Source organism: Leucoraja erinacea, chromosome 6, assembly GCF_028641065.1.
Source record: "Leucoraja erinacea ecotype New England chromosome 6, Leri_hhj_1, whole genome shotgun sequence".
Taxonomy (NCBI): Eukaryota; Metazoa; Chordata; class Chondrichthyes; order Rajiformes; family Rajidae; genus Leucoraja; species Leucoraja erinaceus.
In genome coordinates this window covers 3,539,192-3,559,091 of record NC_073382.1, presented here as the reverse complement: position 1 = coordinate 3,559,091, position 19,900 = coordinate 3,539,192, and the positions used below count along the sequence as shown (strand labels likewise).

The 19,900-nt window shown below is 42.6% G+C and overlaps 1 protein-coding gene across 3 annotated transcripts in view; it reads right to left on the bottom strand.

Annotated features, from left to right (window-relative positions):
- herc2 (HECT and RLD domain containing E3 ubiquitin protein ligase 2) overlaps positions 1 to 19,900 on the bottom strand; it is a 192,596-nt gene that overhangs the window by 45,546 nt on the left and 127,150 nt on the right. For 2 of the 3 annotated variants that reach the window (XM_055636505.1, XM_055636506.1), the window contains exons 54-68: positions 18,587 to 18,692; positions 18,404 to 18,495; positions 16,847 to 17,025; positions 14,900 to 15,011; positions 12,182 to 12,263; positions 9,296 to 9,439; positions 9,126 to 9,216; positions 6,224 to 6,401; positions 5,243 to 5,324; positions 4,981 to 5,152; positions 4,394 to 4,538; positions 3,741 to 3,966; positions 3,147 to 3,318; positions 1,992 to 2,178; positions 1,315 to 1,458 (exon numbers count right to left, since the gene is read on the bottom strand). In XM_055636505.1, the coding sequence (XP_055492480.1) occupies positions 1,315 to 1,458; positions 1,992 to 2,178; positions 3,147 to 3,318; positions 3,741 to 3,966; positions 4,394 to 4,538; positions 4,981 to 5,152; positions 5,243 to 5,324; positions 6,224 to 6,401; positions 9,126 to 9,216; positions 9,296 to 9,439; positions 12,182 to 12,263; positions 14,900 to 15,011; positions 16,847 to 17,025; positions 18,404 to 18,495; positions 18,587 to 18,692 (2,112 nt within the window). The remainder of the gene's footprint in view (positions 1 to 1,314; positions 1,459 to 1,991; positions 2,179 to 3,146; positions 3,319 to 3,740; positions 3,967 to 4,393; positions 4,539 to 4,980; positions 5,153 to 5,242; positions 5,325 to 6,223; positions 6,402 to 9,125; positions 9,217 to 9,295; positions 9,440 to 12,181; positions 12,264 to 14,899; positions 15,012 to 16,846; positions 17,026 to 18,403; positions 18,496 to 18,586; positions 18,693 to 19,900) is intronic. The other variant, XM_055636507.1, reaches the window with a different exon arrangement.

The following is a 19,900-nucleotide window of genomic DNA, read 5'->3' as shown; positions in this document are numbered from 1 at the left end:
CAAAACCCAGCTTTATGGCTATTTGTCTGGCTACATGTGACCTAAAATACTGGGATAACCTGTCGAAGAACATTATGCCATGGAGAAAAATATCAAGACACTTTCCTATTAAAGGAGACATGTCTAACCCCAAACAATTACCTGGTATTATCACATTAAGAGTCATGAGTAGGAGTAAACCGGTCCTTTTCACAATGGCAGGCAGTGACTAGTGGGATATCGCAAGGCTCAGTGCTGGGACCCCAGCTATTTACAATATATATTAATGATCTGGATGAGGGAATTGAAGGCAATATCTCCAAGTTTGCGGATGACACTAAGCTGGGGGGCAGTGTTAGCTGTGAGGAGGATGCTAGGAGACTGCAAGGTGACTTGGATAGGCTGGGTGAGTGGGCAAATGTTTGGCAGATGCAGTATAATGTGGATAAATGTGAGGTTATCCATTTTGGTGGCAAAAACAGGAAAGCAGACTATTATCTAAATGGTGGCCGACTAGGAAAAGGGGAGATGCAGCGAGACCTGGGTGTCATGGTACACCAGTCATTGAAAGTAGGCATGCAGGTGTAGCAGGCAGTGAAGAAAGCGAATGGTATGTTAGCTTTCATAGCAAAAGGATTTGAGTATAGGAGCAGGGAGGTTGTACTGCAGTTGTACAGGGTCTTGGTGAGACCACACCTGGAGTATTGCGTACAATTTTGGTCTCCAAATCTGAGGATGGACATTATTGCCATAGAGGGAGTGCAGAGAAGGTTCACCAGACTGATTCCTGGGATGTCAGGACTGTCTTATGAAGAAAGACTGGATAGACTTGGTTTATACTCTCTAGAATTTAGGAGATTGAGAGAGGATCTTATAGAAACTTACAAAATTCTTAAGGGGTTGGACAGGCTAGATGCAGGAAGATTGCTCCCGATGTTGGGGAAGTCCAGGACAAGGGGTCACAGCTTAAGGATAAGGGGGAAATCCTTTAAAACCGAGATGAGAAGAACTTTTTTCACACAGAGAGTGGTGAATGTCTGGAACTCTCTGCCACAGAGGGTAGTCAAGGCCAGTTCATTGGCTATATTTAAGAGGGAGTTAGATGTGGCCCTTGTGGCTAAGGGGATCAGAGGGTATGGAGAGAAGGCAGGTACGGGATACTGAGTTGGATGATCAGCCATGATCATATTGAATGGCGGTGCAGGCTCGAAGGGCCGAATGGCCTACTCCTGCACCTAATTTCTATATTTCTATGACAAAATCAACTGCCAATTTCCCACATCTTTCAATTTCCTAAGCAAATTATTTTAAGCATACAGCTATTGCACAGATTACCTCTTTTGTTTTGGTCATGGTCTCTGCAATTATACTGGCAGCCCTCGGGTCATCAGTTACAGGAATGAATGGTCGAGCTGAGGTTGCTGAAGTAGAGGGAGTCACTGCAGACGATGGCGTCAGCGCTTCTTCTGAAGGTGCAACCTTAAACATACAATTCAGTCTATTAGAGATTTATAATATCACACCTGAAAAACTCAGAACATTGTTATAATGTACTAAACAGTCCATCAAATGCAGCACAAGACCTAGGTAGAGGTGACAAATTAGAAGGATAGCCATGATCAATTGTTCAAGGTGAGGGAGCGCATTATACAAACCTATTCGTCCAAGTTTGTGGATTACTCATTCACTGCCAGTCAAAAAACAATTTGATGTTATGGTTTTCTCCTACTATGAGAACAAATGAGGTAAATAACCTCTAAGGCTTTTGGTGAAAGCAACAGATGACTTGGGTTTGAGCAATAAGTTCTTTCCCCACTCCTCACAATAAATCAGCTGGAAAATCCAACTAAGTGTTTACCAACAGATGGAAAGCTAACTCCATTTATGACATTCAGGATTAAGCTCCAACACCAAATCCAGTTCCATATTTTTAAATGTATCCAATTTTCAAACATTACAAGAGTTGTATATAGCATTAAACGTCCACGCCACACTTGCATAAACATTCTCACCTCTCCTCTCCTGTCCTGCCAAGGATTTGGACTCACTCGGTCTTCCCTGTCACTTGCCACGTCCGAAGCGCACTCTCCAGCTGGACTTGTGGCTGTAGACGACTCAGCCGGCGGCACGGGAGATGTTGACGTGCATTCTACAGGTGCAATCATGCTGGCTGGCATCAGGGCTCCCACCAAGGCATCACTGTGGGGGGGAAATTATTTTATTTTTTAAATCCCTGTGAAAAATGGAAAATGATTGTCTTGCAATTCTGAAACTTGGGTGATCCAAAGTTAAAGAAGATTAACAAATTTGGCCAATCATTAAAAACAATTCCAAGAAGGAATAACTATTTTAATAGAGAATGAAACTGCAGATGCTGGAATCTTGATCAAAAATAGTCTGAAGAAGTGTTGCACGCGAAACATCCAGAGATGCTGCCTCACCTGCTGAGTTACTCCAGCACTTTATGTTTTATTAATTTAATAGGTATAATAGTGAATCTGTATTGAATTAACAGCTTAGGTTTACTACAATGTACAAACAATATACTTTCTTTCAAGATAAAAAGAGACAAATCACCAGTACTGAAAATCTGAAAAAACAATGCTCCAAAAAGTCATATTTGGTCAACATGTTGGATAAATGTAGACACAAGAGGCTGCAGTTGCTGCAATCTGGAGCAACAAACATCCGACTGGAGGAACGGAGTGGGTTGAGCAGTATCTTGGTAGGTAAAGGCATTGTTGACATTTCAGGTTGAAACCCTGCATCAAGACTGAGAATGGAAAGGAAAGATAGACCACTGCATAGAGGAGACAGGGAGGGGTGCGTCAGGAACTAGATGGTGGATGAATGCTCAGATAACTGATGTGGTTGGGTCTATTGTCAGCCTCACTAATAAACACATCATTTAAAAGCTAGAAGATAGACACAAAATGCTGGGGTAATTCAGCGGGACAGGCAGCATCTCTGGAGAGAAGGAATGGGTGACGTTTCGGGTCGTGACCCTTCTTCGTTGTACATACCTGTTCACTGCAATACATTAGACACCCACACCGAGGAAAAGTCAACATCATTACTGAGCAGCATAATCAACAATCTCCAGCATAATCAACAACCTATACAGAGGGCCAGGAACTCACTCCAGATGTTCAGATGCGAGGTCTTACCGAGAATACATGATCTGCAGAGCTGTCAGCACATGGGACAAAGCTTGCTGCTTGGCATGATTTCCATCCAACGAGAGGAGAATCTTCGCAAGTGAGGGCCGATTAGGTTTGGTGTTGTTCAAGCCATTAATTTTGTTGCTGATGGTGGTGGAATCCAAGTCTGACTGAACACCTACATGGAATAAACAAGAGGAGTAAACGACCACTTTCTCCAAAACTAACATTCACTCTTTAGATTAATTTAGAGGCACACTCAGCACAAGGTTACGATATTTCATTGATTCCTACATAAACCATTAACACACATGTACAAAACTAATTTCTTGCAAATCGGCAAAAGCCAAAGTGAACTATTTAATACACAATGAATTTCTTCGCTGCTCCCGCACATTTAAAGACGGTAACTAATAATCTTAAAATAGTTTAAAACAGATTATAAAAACACCAAAGTACAAGTGCTCCATGTACAAACGACATTTATCCATTTATCCACTTTTAATTCAGACACATCACATTTTATGGACTATATTTTAACATGCAACTCAGAAATCATAACTCAGACACATAAACTTAAAGCCAAAATTAAATTGTTACCCAAGTATGAAGCGCCTAAAGGATCTCTGGCAGTTTGGAACAGGACTGGTTCGTGCACTGAGGGTGTTGCCACATCCACTGTTGTCCAGGCTACACTGTGCGAAGAACCACAAGCAACTCGAGTGATCTTTTGTCCCTCGAGACCCTGCACAAGGGTAGGTTTCCTATTGACGGTTGTGGTTCCATTTCCTTGTTGGCCATGATCATTATCACCCCAAGCATAAACCTAGAAATGTTACATCAGGGAGAAAACAAATGTCGCATTTAAAGCTAAGAATTTGGAACATAGACCTGTGGAAAAGTTAACTTGCTCGACATTTTGGTGAAATATGAACATCTTTTAAAAGACTGAAATCTTTATAGTTATCTACCATAAACTTTAGCAGAATGGACACACAATGTTCCAAGTGAAATATGACAGATATGCCGACGTAATTTTATGATTTGACGTTGCACTAATTTTGTTCAATTAGAAAAATAGTAAATAAAAATAACATAAAGATCAAGTCGCGAATTTGAAATGAATAATTTTCTAAGTTGTTTAATTTAACATTTTTGTTGAAAAAGTATAAACCTATATCTCCTCTCCTAGCTGAAATCTGTGCTGCGTCCATACCAAATTCTCACTCGTTATAGAAATATTGCTTACTTACTTGGCCTGTATCAGAGACAGCAAGGCAGTGCAATGCACCAACAGCCACGTGAATAATCTTTCTCCCACGAAGGCCTTCCACCACCTGTGGTTTCCGCACATGAACATCAGTTCCATGGCCTAGTCTGAAGTAATCTCCTTTGCCCCTGCACAGAAGAAAAGTTAATCAATGAAAACAGTTTCATAATGTAGTCATGTAGCATGAAATAGGCTCTTTGCCTCAACTTGCCCGCCCCAACCAAAATGCCCCAACAACACTAGTTCCACCTGCCCATGTTTGGCCCTTACCCCCTTTAATCCTTTCCGATTCATGTACCTGCCAAATAGTTATGGGACCTGCCTGAACTACATCCCCTGGCCCCTTATTCCATATACACACCACTCTCTGTGTGAAAACATTACCCCTCAAACTTCTATTAAATCTACCCCATCTTAAACTTTTGTCCTCTGGTTTTTCAGTCTGCTACGCTGGGTAAAAGTTTCTGGACATATCCTGTACAATACACTTCACACCACAGACAGAAGTATCATGCCTGCCTAACATGACAAGCATTTACAACACAATGTCCTTATTAAACCTAAACATACCAGGTCCACACCACGCCAGACTTTGTAAGCGCCAGCGAGAACTGGGCACCGCACTCAATTTGGCAAACCCCTTGGCCATTCAGTCTTTCGATGTTTTGTGGAACGTTGCAGCCTTCACTTCCTCCACGTCCCAGTTTCCCGAAATCACCATCTCCCCATGAAAACACCAGACCTAAAGCATTTAACAAGAACAGATGTTGGAAAGAAAGTGACAGATTTGGTAGATATAAACATTGCAAATTAGCAGGAAATTCTTCTTTACCTTCATCAGTCAGCGCTAGTGTCTGTGCATCCCGACTCCCACATGCTACCTGAATGACTCTCTGCCCCAGAAGAACTTTCACCTGCAAAATGCAAACCACTGCTTAATTTCAACATCACAGCAGAACTGGAATGTACAAAAAATAACCACTGGGTCTCAAAATGAAAGTTGCAACATACTTTACAGTTCAGGGGAAGACGAAACTAAGGATCTTATGTACAAAAAATACCCTTAACAAAGGTAGTAATAAGGAGCCGCCACAGTATCAATATATTCAGTCACAGATAAATAAAAGCAAGGGTGGCACAACGATAGAGTCGCTGCTTTACAGCGCAAGAGATCCAGGTTCAATCCTGACCATGGGGGCTGTCTGTACGGAGATTGTACGTACCACCTGTGACCTTGCGGGTTTTTTGTAAATTTTGTAAAGACCCTGTGGGCTTCTGTAACTTGTCCCGAGTGTGTAGGATAGAGCTAGTGTACAAGTGATCATTGATCGGCACGGACTTGGTGGGCCAAAGGGCCTGTTTCCACACTGTATCTAAATAATGACTTAAAAATAGTCAGCATTCTGTGGAAAGAATGAACAATCATCCAAGGTCTGTTCTTAAAAATCATGTTTCCAGCCAACACAAATTGTGGTAAGTTCGCAAGGCCGGAGGATAAAGGAGCAGAATTAGGCCATTGGACCGATCAAGCCTACTCCGCCATTCAATATGGCTGATCTATTTTTCCCTCTCAACCACATTCTCGTGCCTTCAATCCGCAACCTTTGTTGCCCCTACTAATCAAGAAGGTCAGTAAATAGGGTTTGCAAAACAGAGGGGGGGGGAAAAAACTAACTTTGATTCCTCAGTATTGCTTACCATATTGCAACAAGTGATCATTTCAAAATGGTTTTTCTCCACAGAAGCGCAAATTTACGAACAAAGAATGAAAGATGGGCAGAAACGTTTACGACAGTGTAAAATAAGTAATTACCGATTTTGGTCTCAGCTGTGTTGTGTTGTCCCCATGTCCCAGTCTGCCATACTCGCCAAGGCCCCATGAGTACAGCTCACCACTGGAGGTTATAGCAGCACTGTGAGAGCTCCCACAAGCAATATCTCGTATGCGCTTGGTTTTTAATGCCTCAATCAGTCTTGGTTTATCACAATTCCTGAAAATAAATGCACACTTTTAGAAAAAGCGCAAACGTTCTTTCAAAGTATTGTCACAACGCACATGGAGTTTCAATTCTGTTAAAATCACAGCATTTACTACATAAATACCTTTATATCCGAGTATTATATGCAAACCAATGGTGCATTCACAAAGCTTGGCAGAGCAAACTGAGTTCCTTGATCACAGCAAATTTCAAGTGAAAATCAAGGGACAAGAGCCACTGCCTCACAGACACCCAGATTGATGCTGACATCAGCTGCTGTTTGTGTGTGTTCTTCTTTGAGTCCGTTGCAATCTCAGATGTCGTTCTGCCAGTATCTGGCGCAGGTGTTTGTGTGTAGTATGGATGCTTTCTGAGACCACATGGGTTTCATCCATGTGCTCCAGTTTCCTCCCACATCCCAAAGAGGTGCAGATTTGTTGGTTAATTGGCCTCTAAGTGGCCCTGAGTGTGTAGGGAGTGATTGTGAAAGTGATAGCACATAACTTGTGTGAACGCGTGATTGATAGTCAGTGTGGTCTCGGCGGACCAGAGCGCCCGTTTCTATGTTCTATCTCTCAACTAAACATAAGCTGCCTCCCTCCTTCCAGCTCCACCTTCAACTTGTGCCCTTGACTAAGTTGACACAACTGGGGCAAGATGGCGGCGCGACCGGAGCTCGCAGCGACCTCTCCCAGTGAAAGTTCAGTGTATTCGTGGATTTTTGGAGCGAGTGGTGTGTACGAAGAGTGTGTGTCGGAGGAGTGTGTGTACGTGCGTAAGTACGAGCGGCAGGTTCTCACTGCAGCAGAGCCACTGTTGTGCCGCTGCCGGTCGGAACGGCTGTTGAATGTTTAGTAGAGTGTTAAATTTGTTCATGACATGTATTTTTTATTTTCATTTCTATTTATTTTTTCATGCACACTGAATGGACACTGGTTGAACAACGTTTTTTTGTTTCCTCTGGTATGCGAATACTCAGGAAATGACAATAAAGATATACAATACAAGTTCCACCTTCAACTTGTGCCTTTGACTAATTTCCTCACATTCCTCCAAAGCGAAGAATAAATCTCAGATATAAATATTTTGAAATCTCTCTGCACAGAACCTTGAACATTTAGTGGCTGGGACTGATAGTGAAACGGTGGGGAAAAGGGATCTGGTATGGTGATGGTCTTGAGATAGAAGATCAGCCACAGAAGAGAATGGCAAAAACAATTTAAAAGTATGTACATTTTCTAGTTACAGCATATTTCTTACCCACAGATTTTGCATGTGAAAACAGACAGAAACTTGACAAAAAATATATACTTTAAAATGTAGAGACTAATTTAAATCTACAACGAATAACTTGCCACCACAAACAAATAGTCACACACTTATAATAAAAAGGCGTGGAAAAGGACATACAGGAATATAATCTAGTGATTTAAAATTTTAAGAAGAGTACTAAAATCTAAGAAAAAAGTATAAAGTGGACACAAAGTGCTGGAGTTACTCAGCAGGCCAGACAGCCTCTCTGGAGAACATGGATAGGTGACGTTTCGGGTCGTGACCCTTCTTCAGATTCTGAAGTCCGAAGAAGGAACTCGACCTGAAAAATCACCGATCCATGTTCTACAGAGATGCTGCCTGACCTGTGTAGGAAAGAACTGCAGATGTTGGTTTAAAACGAAGATAGGCACAAACTGCTGGAGTAACTCAGCGGGACAGGCAGCATCTCTGGTGAGAAGGGATGGTTGACGTTTCAGGTCGAGACTGATGGGTGTTCAGTCTGAAAAAGGGTACACAAAATTGCTGGAGAAACTCAGCGGGTGCAGCAGCATCTATGGAGCGAAGAAAATAGGCGACGTTTTGGGCCAAAACCGTTCTTCAGAAACCTTTCTTCAGTCTGAAAAAGTGTCTCGACCCAAATAGTCACACATTGCTTCTCTCCAGAGATGCTGCCTGTCGCGCTGAGTTACTCCAGAATTTTGTGTCCATGTTGCCTGACCTGCTGAGTTACTCCAGCAATGTGTCCTTTTATAGAAACATAGAAACATAGAAATTAGGTGCAGGAGTAGGCCATTCGGCCCTTCGAGCCTGCACCGCCATTCAATATGATCATGGCTGATCATCCAACTCAGTATCCCGTACCTGCCTTCTCTCCATACCCCCTGATCCCCTTAGCCACAAGGGCCACATGTATGAACCAGCATCTGCATTTCCTTGTTTCGACAAAACATATCAAGTGTTATGTTATTGCAGAAAGATTATTTAGTAACCTCTTAATGCTCCAATCTTTTATAAATAGTCAGAGGGTGATACAGCGTGGAAATAGGCCCTTCGGCCCAACTTGCCCACATCAGCCAACATGTCCCAGTTACACTTGTCCCACCTGCCCACATTTTGTCCATATCCCTCCAAACCTGTCCGATCCACCAGTCCTGTCTAACTGGGCAAGAATGTGCATCAACCCGATCTATTCCTCTCATGATTTTATACACCTCTATAAGATCACCCCTCGTCCTCTTGAGCTACAATCGAGTCCCAGCCAACTCAAACTCTCCATCTCGCTCAGGCCCTCTTGTCCTGGCAACATCCTCATAAATCTTTTCTGTACCCTTCCCAGCTTGACAACAACTTTCCTGCAACATTAGGCCCAGAACTGAACATGGGGATAAACAAGGGGGATGGGGAGAGGGGGGTCATTTCATAAAATAGCAGAGAGAGAGAGGAAAAGAGTCATATTTTTACATTCTGCTGAAGTGTCCAAGCTTTCCATCGTCTCCTTCACCCCAGGAAAATACCTTTCCATCAACAGTTAAAGCCATTGCATGACGTCCACCTGCAATGCAGAGTAACATTAGATATATTTAAAGATAAATGAATGCATAATGCTTTAAAAATAAATTTAAAGCAGGTACCCGAATGCACAGCTACTTTCTTCACAACGTAGTTGCTAAGGGCCGATATCTGTCGAGGAATTGGTATTGTTCCACTAGATATTCCAAGTCCGAGGCGCCCATTTGTGGCTTCTCCACAGGCATAGACTTTACCTTCAGCAGTAACTGCAAGGCAAAAGTTGAAAAGTGAGCAATGATTACACTCCTTTTGTTGAAGCATAAAATTAGAAGTTATGATGTTTCTTTTTAAGGGATAACCATACAGAATGAGAAGAAACATAGAAAATAGGTGCAGAGGTAGGCCCATTTGTCCCTTCGAGTCAGCACCACCATTCATTATGATCATGGCTGATCATCCAAAATTAGTACCCCGTTCCTGCTTTCTCCCCATATCCCTTGATTTTGTTAGCCCGAAGAGCTATATCTAACATCTAGTGAATTGGCCTCCACAGCCCTCTGTGGCAGAGAATTCCACAGCAATGACTAATATTATGATCCATTTTAAATTACAAACATGCTATGGAAATTATGTATTGTTTCAAATTTCATCTTTATCCAAAAGATTAAGGAGTTGGTGAAAAAGAGAAATGCACTCTTTAAACATTTTGTTCTGCTTAATAAATGCATTGGTACATTGTGGTACGGTACCAAATAGATGAAGGACCACAATTGATCAATGTCATGTAGATAAGTTAACTCAACAAATGGATAGAAACAGAAATACAGTTACATCAATCATTCATGCCTGTGCCAGCTGGTTTCTCCATTAATCTGCTACTTTCTTCCTTATATGTGGTCCATGTGCACCACCTACAGAGTGAGAAAGTTGTCCATCAGTTTCCTATTAAATTCATCCCTTCTCACTTTACACCTTTGCCCTCTAAATTTTCATTCCTCTACTCTGGGGGAAAAAAGACTATGTCATAAGAATGTGTAGGAAAAGGTAGTGGGACTCTTGTTAGAATATAACAATATAATATAACAGTACAACAACATAGAGTATTATCTGAATGGTGGCCGATTAGGAAAGGGGGAGATGCAACGAGACCTGGGTGTCATGGTACACCAGTCAATAAAAGTAGGCATGCAGGTGCAGCAGGCAGTGAAGAAGGCGAATGGTATGTTAGCATTCATAGCAAAAGGATTTGAGTATAGGAGCAGGGAGGTTCTACTGCAGTTGTACAGGGCCTTGGTGAGACCACACTTGGAGAGTAATGCGTACAGTTTTGGTCTCCTAATCTGAGGAAAGACATTCTTGCCATAGAGGGAGTACAGAGAAGGTTCACCAGACTGATTCCTGGGATGTCAGGACTTTCATATGAAGAAAGACTGGATAGACTTGGTTTGTACTCGCTAGAATTTAGAAGATTGAAACTTACAAAATTCTTAAGGGGGGGGGATCTTATAGAAACTCCGGAATTCTCTCCCGCAGAAGGTAGTTAAGTCAGTTCATTGACTATATTTAAGAGGGAGTTAGATGTGGCCCTTGTGGCTAAAGGGATCAGGGGGTATGGAGAGAAGGCAGGGGGTATGGAGATACTGAGTTGGATGATCAGCCATGATCATATTGAATGACGGTGCAGGCTCGAAGGGCCGAATGGCCTACTCCTGCACCTATTTTCTATGTTTCTAATATAGACATTGCCTAGCACTGTTATCTGGCACTTAGCGGCCCACTCATGAATGTGGTCTACATTTTACTCTTTGCAACATGATGTACTTTATTTCAGTTGTGAAAAGGGGTGAACATATTAATCATCAGAACATTGGCATTTAGATGTACCAGCCAGAGGATCTGGGGTGGCGGAGGAACTGAAGGAGATTCACATTCGGCAGGAAATGGTGTTGGGTAGACCGATGGCACTGAAGGCTGATCCGTGCAACAACCAGGTTTCAGGAATAGCTACTTCCCCACAGCCTTCAGGCTATTAAACCTGGCTCGGCCAAAACTCTGATCATTAATAACCCATTATCTGTTATTTGCACTTAATCAGTCTATTTATTCATGTGTGTATATATTTATACAACGGTATATGGACACACTGATCTGTTTTGTAGTAAATGCCTACTATGTTCTGTGTGCTGAAGCAAAGCAAGAATTTTATTGTCCTATCAGGGACACATGACAATAAACTCGCTTGAACAAACTTAAATCTCCAGGGCCTGATGGTCTGCATCCCAGGGTACTTAAGGAAGTGGCTCTAGAAATCGTGGACACATTGGTGATCATTTTCCAATGTTCAACAGATTCAGGATCAGTTCCTGTGGATTGGCTAATGTTAATGTTTTAAGTCAGAAAAAACAGCCGGTGACGAGTCTAGGAAACTGCCCTAATGAACTTCAACACGGTTGGGTTCTAGTTTGATAGCCCTCCAGCACCACAAATGTCTTTGATGAGACTTTTTGACGCCAATTACTCTCATTACACCTCTTGAATGCAACTCTTTGGTCCATGTTTGGACAATGGTTGTGATGAGGTCTGGAGCAGTGTGGTCCTAGTAAACCCCAAAAACGGACATCACAAACAATGTTATCTCAGAAGAGAGACGACACAAAGTGCTTCTTCGGGGTCTCGACCCGAAATGTCACCCATTCCATCTATCCAGAGATGTTGCTTGTCCTGCTGAGTTACTCCAGCATTTTACATAGAAACATAGACATAGAAAATAGATGCAGGAGTAGGCCATTTGGCCCTTCAGTATCCTGTACCTGCCTTCTCTCCATACCCCCTGATCCCTTTAGCCACAAGGGCCACATTTTGTGTTTATCTGCAGTGTAAACCAGCATCTGCAGTTCCTTCCTACATACTTTGTGATTTAATTGTAATTTATCTTTCTACCTCAATTATTCCGACACAAAATGTTAACATACGATTTGGAAAAACATTTAAAGTCAATGTTGCATTACCTGCAAAGAGACTCTTGGAACCACCAGCCACTTGTACCACGTTTAAAGCTGATAACGTCTCTGAAAACGAGGGAACCTTTATCTAAAGTTTAAAGTAGAGAGGTTTAAAAAGACTTGAGTACAGATTTGTCAGCAAACCAAAAATACCTGGAGACACAGGATTTCAGATGCTGGGACATTAATGCAAATTTTAAAAAAAGCTAGAGGACCTCAGCTGGTCCAGCAGCATCTGTGAAGGTGATAGGAATTGTTGATGATTCAGGTCGAGATCCTACGTCCGCTGATCAGAGAGCAGATGCTGTTCAATCTGCTCATTCCCTGCAGCAGATGGATTATTGAACTGGAAACTATTTTAAAAAGCCTCTCACATATGACTAATTTTTCGCTCAAAATCATCTGTTATCCTTCTAACCTCAAAAGTACAAACCTACTTTACTTAATCTCTCTTCACACTGCAAACATATGAGGTGAGGTACGAGGGTAAGCTAGCCAAGAATATAAAGGAGGATAGTAAAAGCTTCTTTAGGTATGTGAAGAGGAAAAGACTAGTTAAGGCCAAAGTTGGACCCTTGAAGACTAAAACGGGTGAATTTATTATGGGGAACAAGGAAATGGCAGATGAGTTGAACAGGTACTTTGGATCACTAAGGAGGAAACAAACAATCTACCTGATGTACTAGTGGCCAGAGGATCTGGGGTGGAGGAGGAACTGAAGGAGATTCACATTAGGCAGGAAACAGTGTTAGCTGGACTGATGGGACTGAAGGCTGATAAATCCCCAGGGTCTGATGGTCTGCATCCCAGGGTACTTAAGGAAGTGGCTCAAGAAATCGTGGACGCATTGGTGATCATTTTCCAATGTTCTATAGATTCAGGATCAGTTCTTGTGGATTGGCTGATGTTGTCCCACTCTTTAAGAAGGGCGGCAGAGAGAAAACAGGGAATTGTAGACCAGTTAGCCTGACATCGGTGGTGAGGAAGATGCTTGAGTCAATAATAAAAGATGAAAGAGCGGCACATTTGGATAGCAGTAGCAGCATCGGTCCGAGTCAGCATGGATTTACAAAGGGGAAATCATGCTCGACTAATCTTCTGGAATTCTTTGAGGATGTAACCAGGATTATGGACAAGGGAGAGCCAGTGGATGTAGTGTATCTGGACTTTCAGAAAGCATTTGATAAGTCCCACATAGGAGATTAGTGGGCAAAATTGGAGCACATGGTATTGGGGGTATGGTGCTGACATGGATAGAGAAGTGGTTGGCAGGCAGGAAACAAAGGGTAGGAATGGCAGGCAGTGCTAGTGGGGTATGGCAAGGCTCGGTGCTGGGACCACAGCTATTTATAATATATATTAATGATTTGGATGAATGAATTAAAAATAACATTAGCAAATTTGCAGATGACACAAAGCTGGGTGGCAGTGTGAACTGTGAGGACGCTATGAGGATGCAGGGTGACTTGGACAGGTTGGGTGAGTGGGCAGATGCAGTTTAATGTGGATAAATATGAGGTTATCCACTTTGGTGGCAAAACCAAGAAGGCAGATTATTATCTAAATGGTGTCAAGTTGGGAAAAGGGGAAGTACAACGGGATCTGGAGGTCCTTGTTCATCAGTCACTGAAAGTAAGCATGCAGATACAGCAGGCAGTGAAGAAAGCAAATTGCATGTTGGCCTTCATAACAAGAGGAGTTGAGTATAGGAGCAAAAAGGTCCTCCTGCAGTTGTACAGGGTCCTAGTGAGACCACACCTGGAGTATTGTGAACAGTTTTGATCTCCAAACTTGAGGAAGGACATTCTTGCTATTGAGGGAGTGCAGCGTAGGTTCACAAGGTTAATTCTCGGGATGGCGGGACTGTCATATGTTGACAGATTGGAGCGGCTGGGCTTGAATACTCTGCAATTTTGAAGGATGAGAGGGAATCTTATTGAAACATAAGATTATTAAGGATTTGGACACGATAGAGGCAGGAAACATGTTCCCAATGTTGGGGGAGTCCAGAACATTTAAGTATAAGTGTAAGCCATTTAGAACAGAGATGAGGAAAAACATTTTCACACAGAGAGTTGTGAGTGTGGAATTATCTGCCTCAGAGGGCAGTGGAGGCTGGTTCTCTGGATAAGGGAGAGCCAAGAGAGGATGCTTCCAAGAGACAGTTAGATAGAGCTCTTAGGGATAGCAGAGTTAAGGGACATGGAGAGAAGGCAGGAACAGGGTATTGATTGGGGATGATCAGCTATGATCACATTGAATGGCAGTGCTGGCTCAAAGGGCCGAATGGCCTACTCCTGCACCTATGTCTATTGTCTAAACCCGCCACCCCAGAAATCAGCATGGTGAATCTTCACTGCACTCCCTCGACCTCAAGTATATCTTTTCTTAAGTGAGGAAACAAGACCAATATGATATCGTGAATACTGTCTCACCAGGGTTCTCTATAATTGATGCAAGATAACTTTTGTACTTGGATCATCTTGCAATAAAAGTCTTCCTGAATGCTTGTTGAACCGGCAAGTTAATTTTAACTGACTCAAGTACAAGAACAACCAGATACCTCTGAGCAATGTCCCTCAAATGCTTAAATAATATTCTGCACTTTTTGTAACAGTGGATCTTTACATCTCTTCACATTAAATTCCACCTGCGATTTACCCCGTTGAAGTTTGTAAACAAATAGGAGACAACGTTAATAATCACAGAAATAACAATGCTAACCTTTGATCCTTTCAGTCCCCCAAGCTGGTCTTTGTCATTTAGACCCCATACAAACACTTTTGTTCTAACTGCTGCTGTTGATTCTGCGCCGGATGCTTTCTTCCGCACAAGGCTAGGAGAGGAGGAAAAGATGATTTTAAAGCTTCATCATGCAGGAATAGTGCTTGTAAACTGCACTCGGGATTTAAATAGCAAAATAAATCATAATGTAACATTATTTCTTAAATTAAATTAACACTGCTACAAAATTAGCACATCAACGACAGCTTTTCCTGAATCAATTTATATTTTCTGGTGAACATAAAAATTCAAAATAAGTTGTTTCCTTTGAAATTTTGATCAATATATACTAAAAATCCTAATTGACAAAGTACCATACAAGTGCCCTGATTGACACTATCTGAAAAAGTGGACATTACACTGTGGCACAATCACGCCACGCCAACATCTTACACAGCTATAACATACCATTCCAACTTCAAAGGTAGACAGAAATGCAGGAGAAACTCAGCAGGTGAGGCAGCATCTATGGAGTGAAGGGTCGAGACCCTTCTTCAGACTTCCAACTTCTATACTTCAATGCCCTCTGACTGACGGCCAATGTACCAAAGTCTTCTTAACCACCCTGTCTACGTATGATGCCACTTTCTTGAAATCATGTACCTGCATTCCTCGATCCCTCTACTCTACAACACACCCCCCCCCCCCCCCCCCCCCCCCCCCCCGAAGTTCCTATTATTCACTGTGAAGGTCCTGCCCTGGCTTGACTTCCAAAAAGGCAACACGTCACACTTGACTGCATTAAACTCCATTAGCCAGTCCTCAGTCCACTTGACCTGCTGATCACGATCACGCTGGAATTCTTGAAAGGAATCTTCACTGCCTGCGATACCAACAACTTCACTATCATCTATTATTAATTATGCGTTTTTATATTGTCATCCAAATAGTTGATATTAACCAAGGGGAACGATGGGCCCAGCACCAATCCCCGAGGCACACCACTACGCACATGGCTCCAATCTGAAAAGCAACCTCTCACAAATACCTTCTGCTTCCTTCCATAAACCCATGATTGCAGTTTGTTTACACATGTGATAAGGTCAAGTATGAAAGCTAATATGTGACAGTAGTTGCTGTGCTCTCTGCAAGTGCAACTGTACGCGACTTTTAATATGTTATTGTATTATTATTTTGTGCTGTTCACAGGAATCAACATGAAGTGTAGCATGATGAGAGGAGCAGGATTAGAGGGCAAAGAATAATTAGCCTGTGGTTTGAGAATGCCAGTCACCAATCATATATGGACATATTTGTGTTACCAGAAAATATCTACGCTCTCATTTGCAATGGAAACTGTCTCTATAACTCTACCACCCTCTAATTTCACCCATTTATCACAAGGTGCATCAGAAACTTTAAAGGCAACAGCTTATAATTGCTAGACAAGATGTTCTTATTCATACATTTTAATATAAATGTGTATGCATGCATTTAAAAAAATAAACTGTCATTGAATGAAAGTGCATTCTTGCACAAGATTATAATCTAAGTTGGCTTTTATAGCATAACCCGATACAGAACAAAATTATCCAAACAATAATGAAAGAGGGCAGCCCTTGGAGTAGAAGACAAGACTTTGGAGCAGCTAAACCTCGTCTATATCGGTGATGTTTTATGTACTAATTTTGCCAGACATAATCATGTGTAGGGCAAGTTTTGATTGGAGGGCAAGCATATCCATGCGGAGAAGATGGTCACCCTATTCTTTTCCAAATGCAGTAGCTGCCAATTTCACTGCAGCATTGGAGAGTCTTCAAGATTGGACATCAGAGTAAGTGTGGGAACATTACAATATTTTTTCAAAACTAAAAGCATGAAATGATTTTTATTCAAAACTATGCCAATCTGTTCAAAACCTATTCTAGCTATTAGTGCACACAGTACCTTCCAGTATTGCTTTTATCGTCATCTTCCTCCTCATTATCGGAAGCAAGAAAAGGAAAGTTTGCTGCAAGATCCTCTTCCTCTGCTCGGATGCGCCCCATGATGCTCAAGCCATGGATTTTGCAATCAATGCCAGAACTTCTGCACTGTTTGATGGCTATTTCAATGTACCTGTGCTGCTGAGAAAAGTGAAACGGTTAAAAACATAGACACATAGAAAATAGGTGCAGGAGTAGGCCATTCGGCCCTTCGAGCCTGCACCGCCACTCAATATGATCATGGCTGATCATCCAACTCAGTATCCCATACCTGCCTTCTCTCCATACCCCCTGATCACTTTAGCCACAAGGGCCACATCTAACTCCCTCTTAAATGGCCTGGCCTCGACTACCTTCTGTGGCAGAGAATTCCAGAGATTCACCACTTTCTGTGTAAAAAATGATTTTCTCATCTCGGTCCTAAAAGACTTCCCTCTTATCCTTAAACTGTGACCCCTTGTTCTGGACTTCCCCAACATCGGGAATAATCTTCCTGCATCTAGCCTGTCCAACCCCTTAAGAATTTTGTAAGTTTCTAAACACTTGCACGTATTTCTATAATGCTTTGTTTCCCCAAAGAGCTTGCATCTCATAAATAAGTGTTTCTACAATTGTGGGATTAACGTGAAGTATAGGTTTTTTCAAACACATTTTTTTTGCATTCAGCCTTTTAACAGAAATAAACTGGACCAGGATACCCCTTAAAGATATTCACCATGGAGAAAGATGTGAAATAGGGAAAGAAAGCTGCTGCAGTGAAACATTACACAAAACTGTTTCATCTTAACACCAGATATGTGAGAGATGACATCCACTGGGATCTAAAGAGCCTGTCCCACTTAGGCGACTCTTTTGGCGATTGGCAGGGGCTACTTTTAATGGAATTCACCTACGACACCTGGCGACAACCCTACGACAACCTAAGACAGCAAAAATAGTCGCCACTGTCGCCGAAAACCTTTCGACATGTTGAAATTTTGCGACAGTTACCTGTAGTCGCCAAAAAAAAATCACCTAAGTGGGACAGGCCCTTTAGTCTCAACAGGTCATACAATCGTATAAGAGGCCCCAAAGTGTACCGAGTGCTCCAAATGTGGTTTTACATGCGTTCTGTTGTGTAACATCTCCTTACTATTATATTCTGAAGCTCCCTCCATTATCCTTCTTATTACTTTCTTGATCAATATGCTATCTTTCTGTGTTTCATTGACACTCAAATCCTTTGATGTTTTAGCTTGCTGCAATCTTTCTCCTTTTAAATAACCTTTTCTTCTTTGCACAAATTTACAATAAAATTAAGTCCTCTAATATTAATTGGTGATCCAATTTCCCTCTAGGCATTCCCTTCCACCAACTGTGCAGCTTATTTTACTTTTATTATTGAACGTTAGAGTAGGACCGATACGCAGCTGAGGTTTCTAAGCCACCATGTATCACTTCTTTAGTACATACAAGAGCAAAATATATTCTTATTAAGAGATTGTGTAAGCACATTTAAAAATGCACGGAAAACATGTACCTCCACACACTCGTTCAGAAGCATTACTATAGTGTCAGTCGGGGTGATGTTGATGGTCTTCAGCTCAATAAGATTATCTAATGAGTTCCCTCCTGAAACAAAATAGTCAAACATTTGACTCAATGTATCTTCACTACATAGAAATGAGAGCTGGCAAAAAAATGGATGATGTACTTAACTTACCAGACACCACGACTAATGATGGCATATAACTACTATCAGCAGGATCCACAACCATCTTCAGTCTATGAACAAGGACATCTGGGAAGATCTCCAATCGGATCCAGTGCTAACAAAATAACAAGGGAAGATTAAGAGAACAAATCTGTCCACCATACAATTTCGCTTGGGTAGTTTACACCCCAGCGGTATGAATATTGACCTCCAATTTCAGATAGTCCTTGCTTTCTCCCTCCTTCCCCTCCCCCTTCCCAGCTCTCCCACAATACAATACAATACAATTTATTTGTCATTTGGACCCCTTGAGGTCCAAACCAAATGTCGTTTCTGCAGCCATACATTACAAAACAAAAAAGACCCGAGACACAACACAGTTACACAAACATCCATCACATCGCTGTGATGGAAGACAAAAAAACTTATCTCTCCACTGCACTCTCCCCTCCGGATGTCAGAGTCAAAGTCAAAGCCCCCGGCTGGCGATGGCGATTGGCCCGCGGCCATTAAAGCCACGCCGGGTGATGCAAGGTCGCACACCGGGTCTAGTTGTTAGAGCCCCCGGCGTTCGCTCGCAAAGTCCCGCGGCCATTCCGAGCCGCGCGGGGCGATGATGTAAGGCCCCGCTCAGGTGCTCTTCAACCCCGCAACTCGGGCGGGAGAAGTCGCCGTTGCGGAAGCCCCGAAAAGCGGTCTCCCAGCAGGGACCTGCGGGCTCCCGGTGCCGCCGTCCGCCAGACCCGCAGTTGCAGCCTCCGAATCTCCGAAGGTCGGGTGGCAGCAGCGCTCCACCACCGCTCCGGACTCGGCCAGCCCCGTGACGGTGAGTAGTCGGCAGCTCCGCAGCTGGAACCCCAGGTCGTTCCTGTTGGAGGCCGCTCCACGTTGCAGCCCCAATGACACAGAGACCCGACAAAGAAAAGGTCGGGTCTCCCGTGCAGGGGAAAGATTTTAAAGTTACCCCCTCCCCCCCACAAAAAAAAATAACAAAAACTACATAAAAATGAGACAAAAAATAATAAAAACACAGACGGACTGCAGAGGCCGCTGCTGACGAGAGTCGCACAGTCCACCGCCAAGCCTACTACCTCTCCGCCTCCTCCTTGCTGTCCCCCCCCCCCCGACATCAGTCTGAAGAAGGGTCTCAACCTGAAAAGTTGCCTCTTCCTACTCTCTCCATAGTTGCTGCCTCACCCGTTGAGTTTCTCCAGCATTTTTGTCTATCTGAACTGATTATGTTACTTTACATAGCAAATCACCAAAAATCTAATCTGAAATGCAACAAAGTACAAAAATAAGAAGCACAAAAATATAATTCCA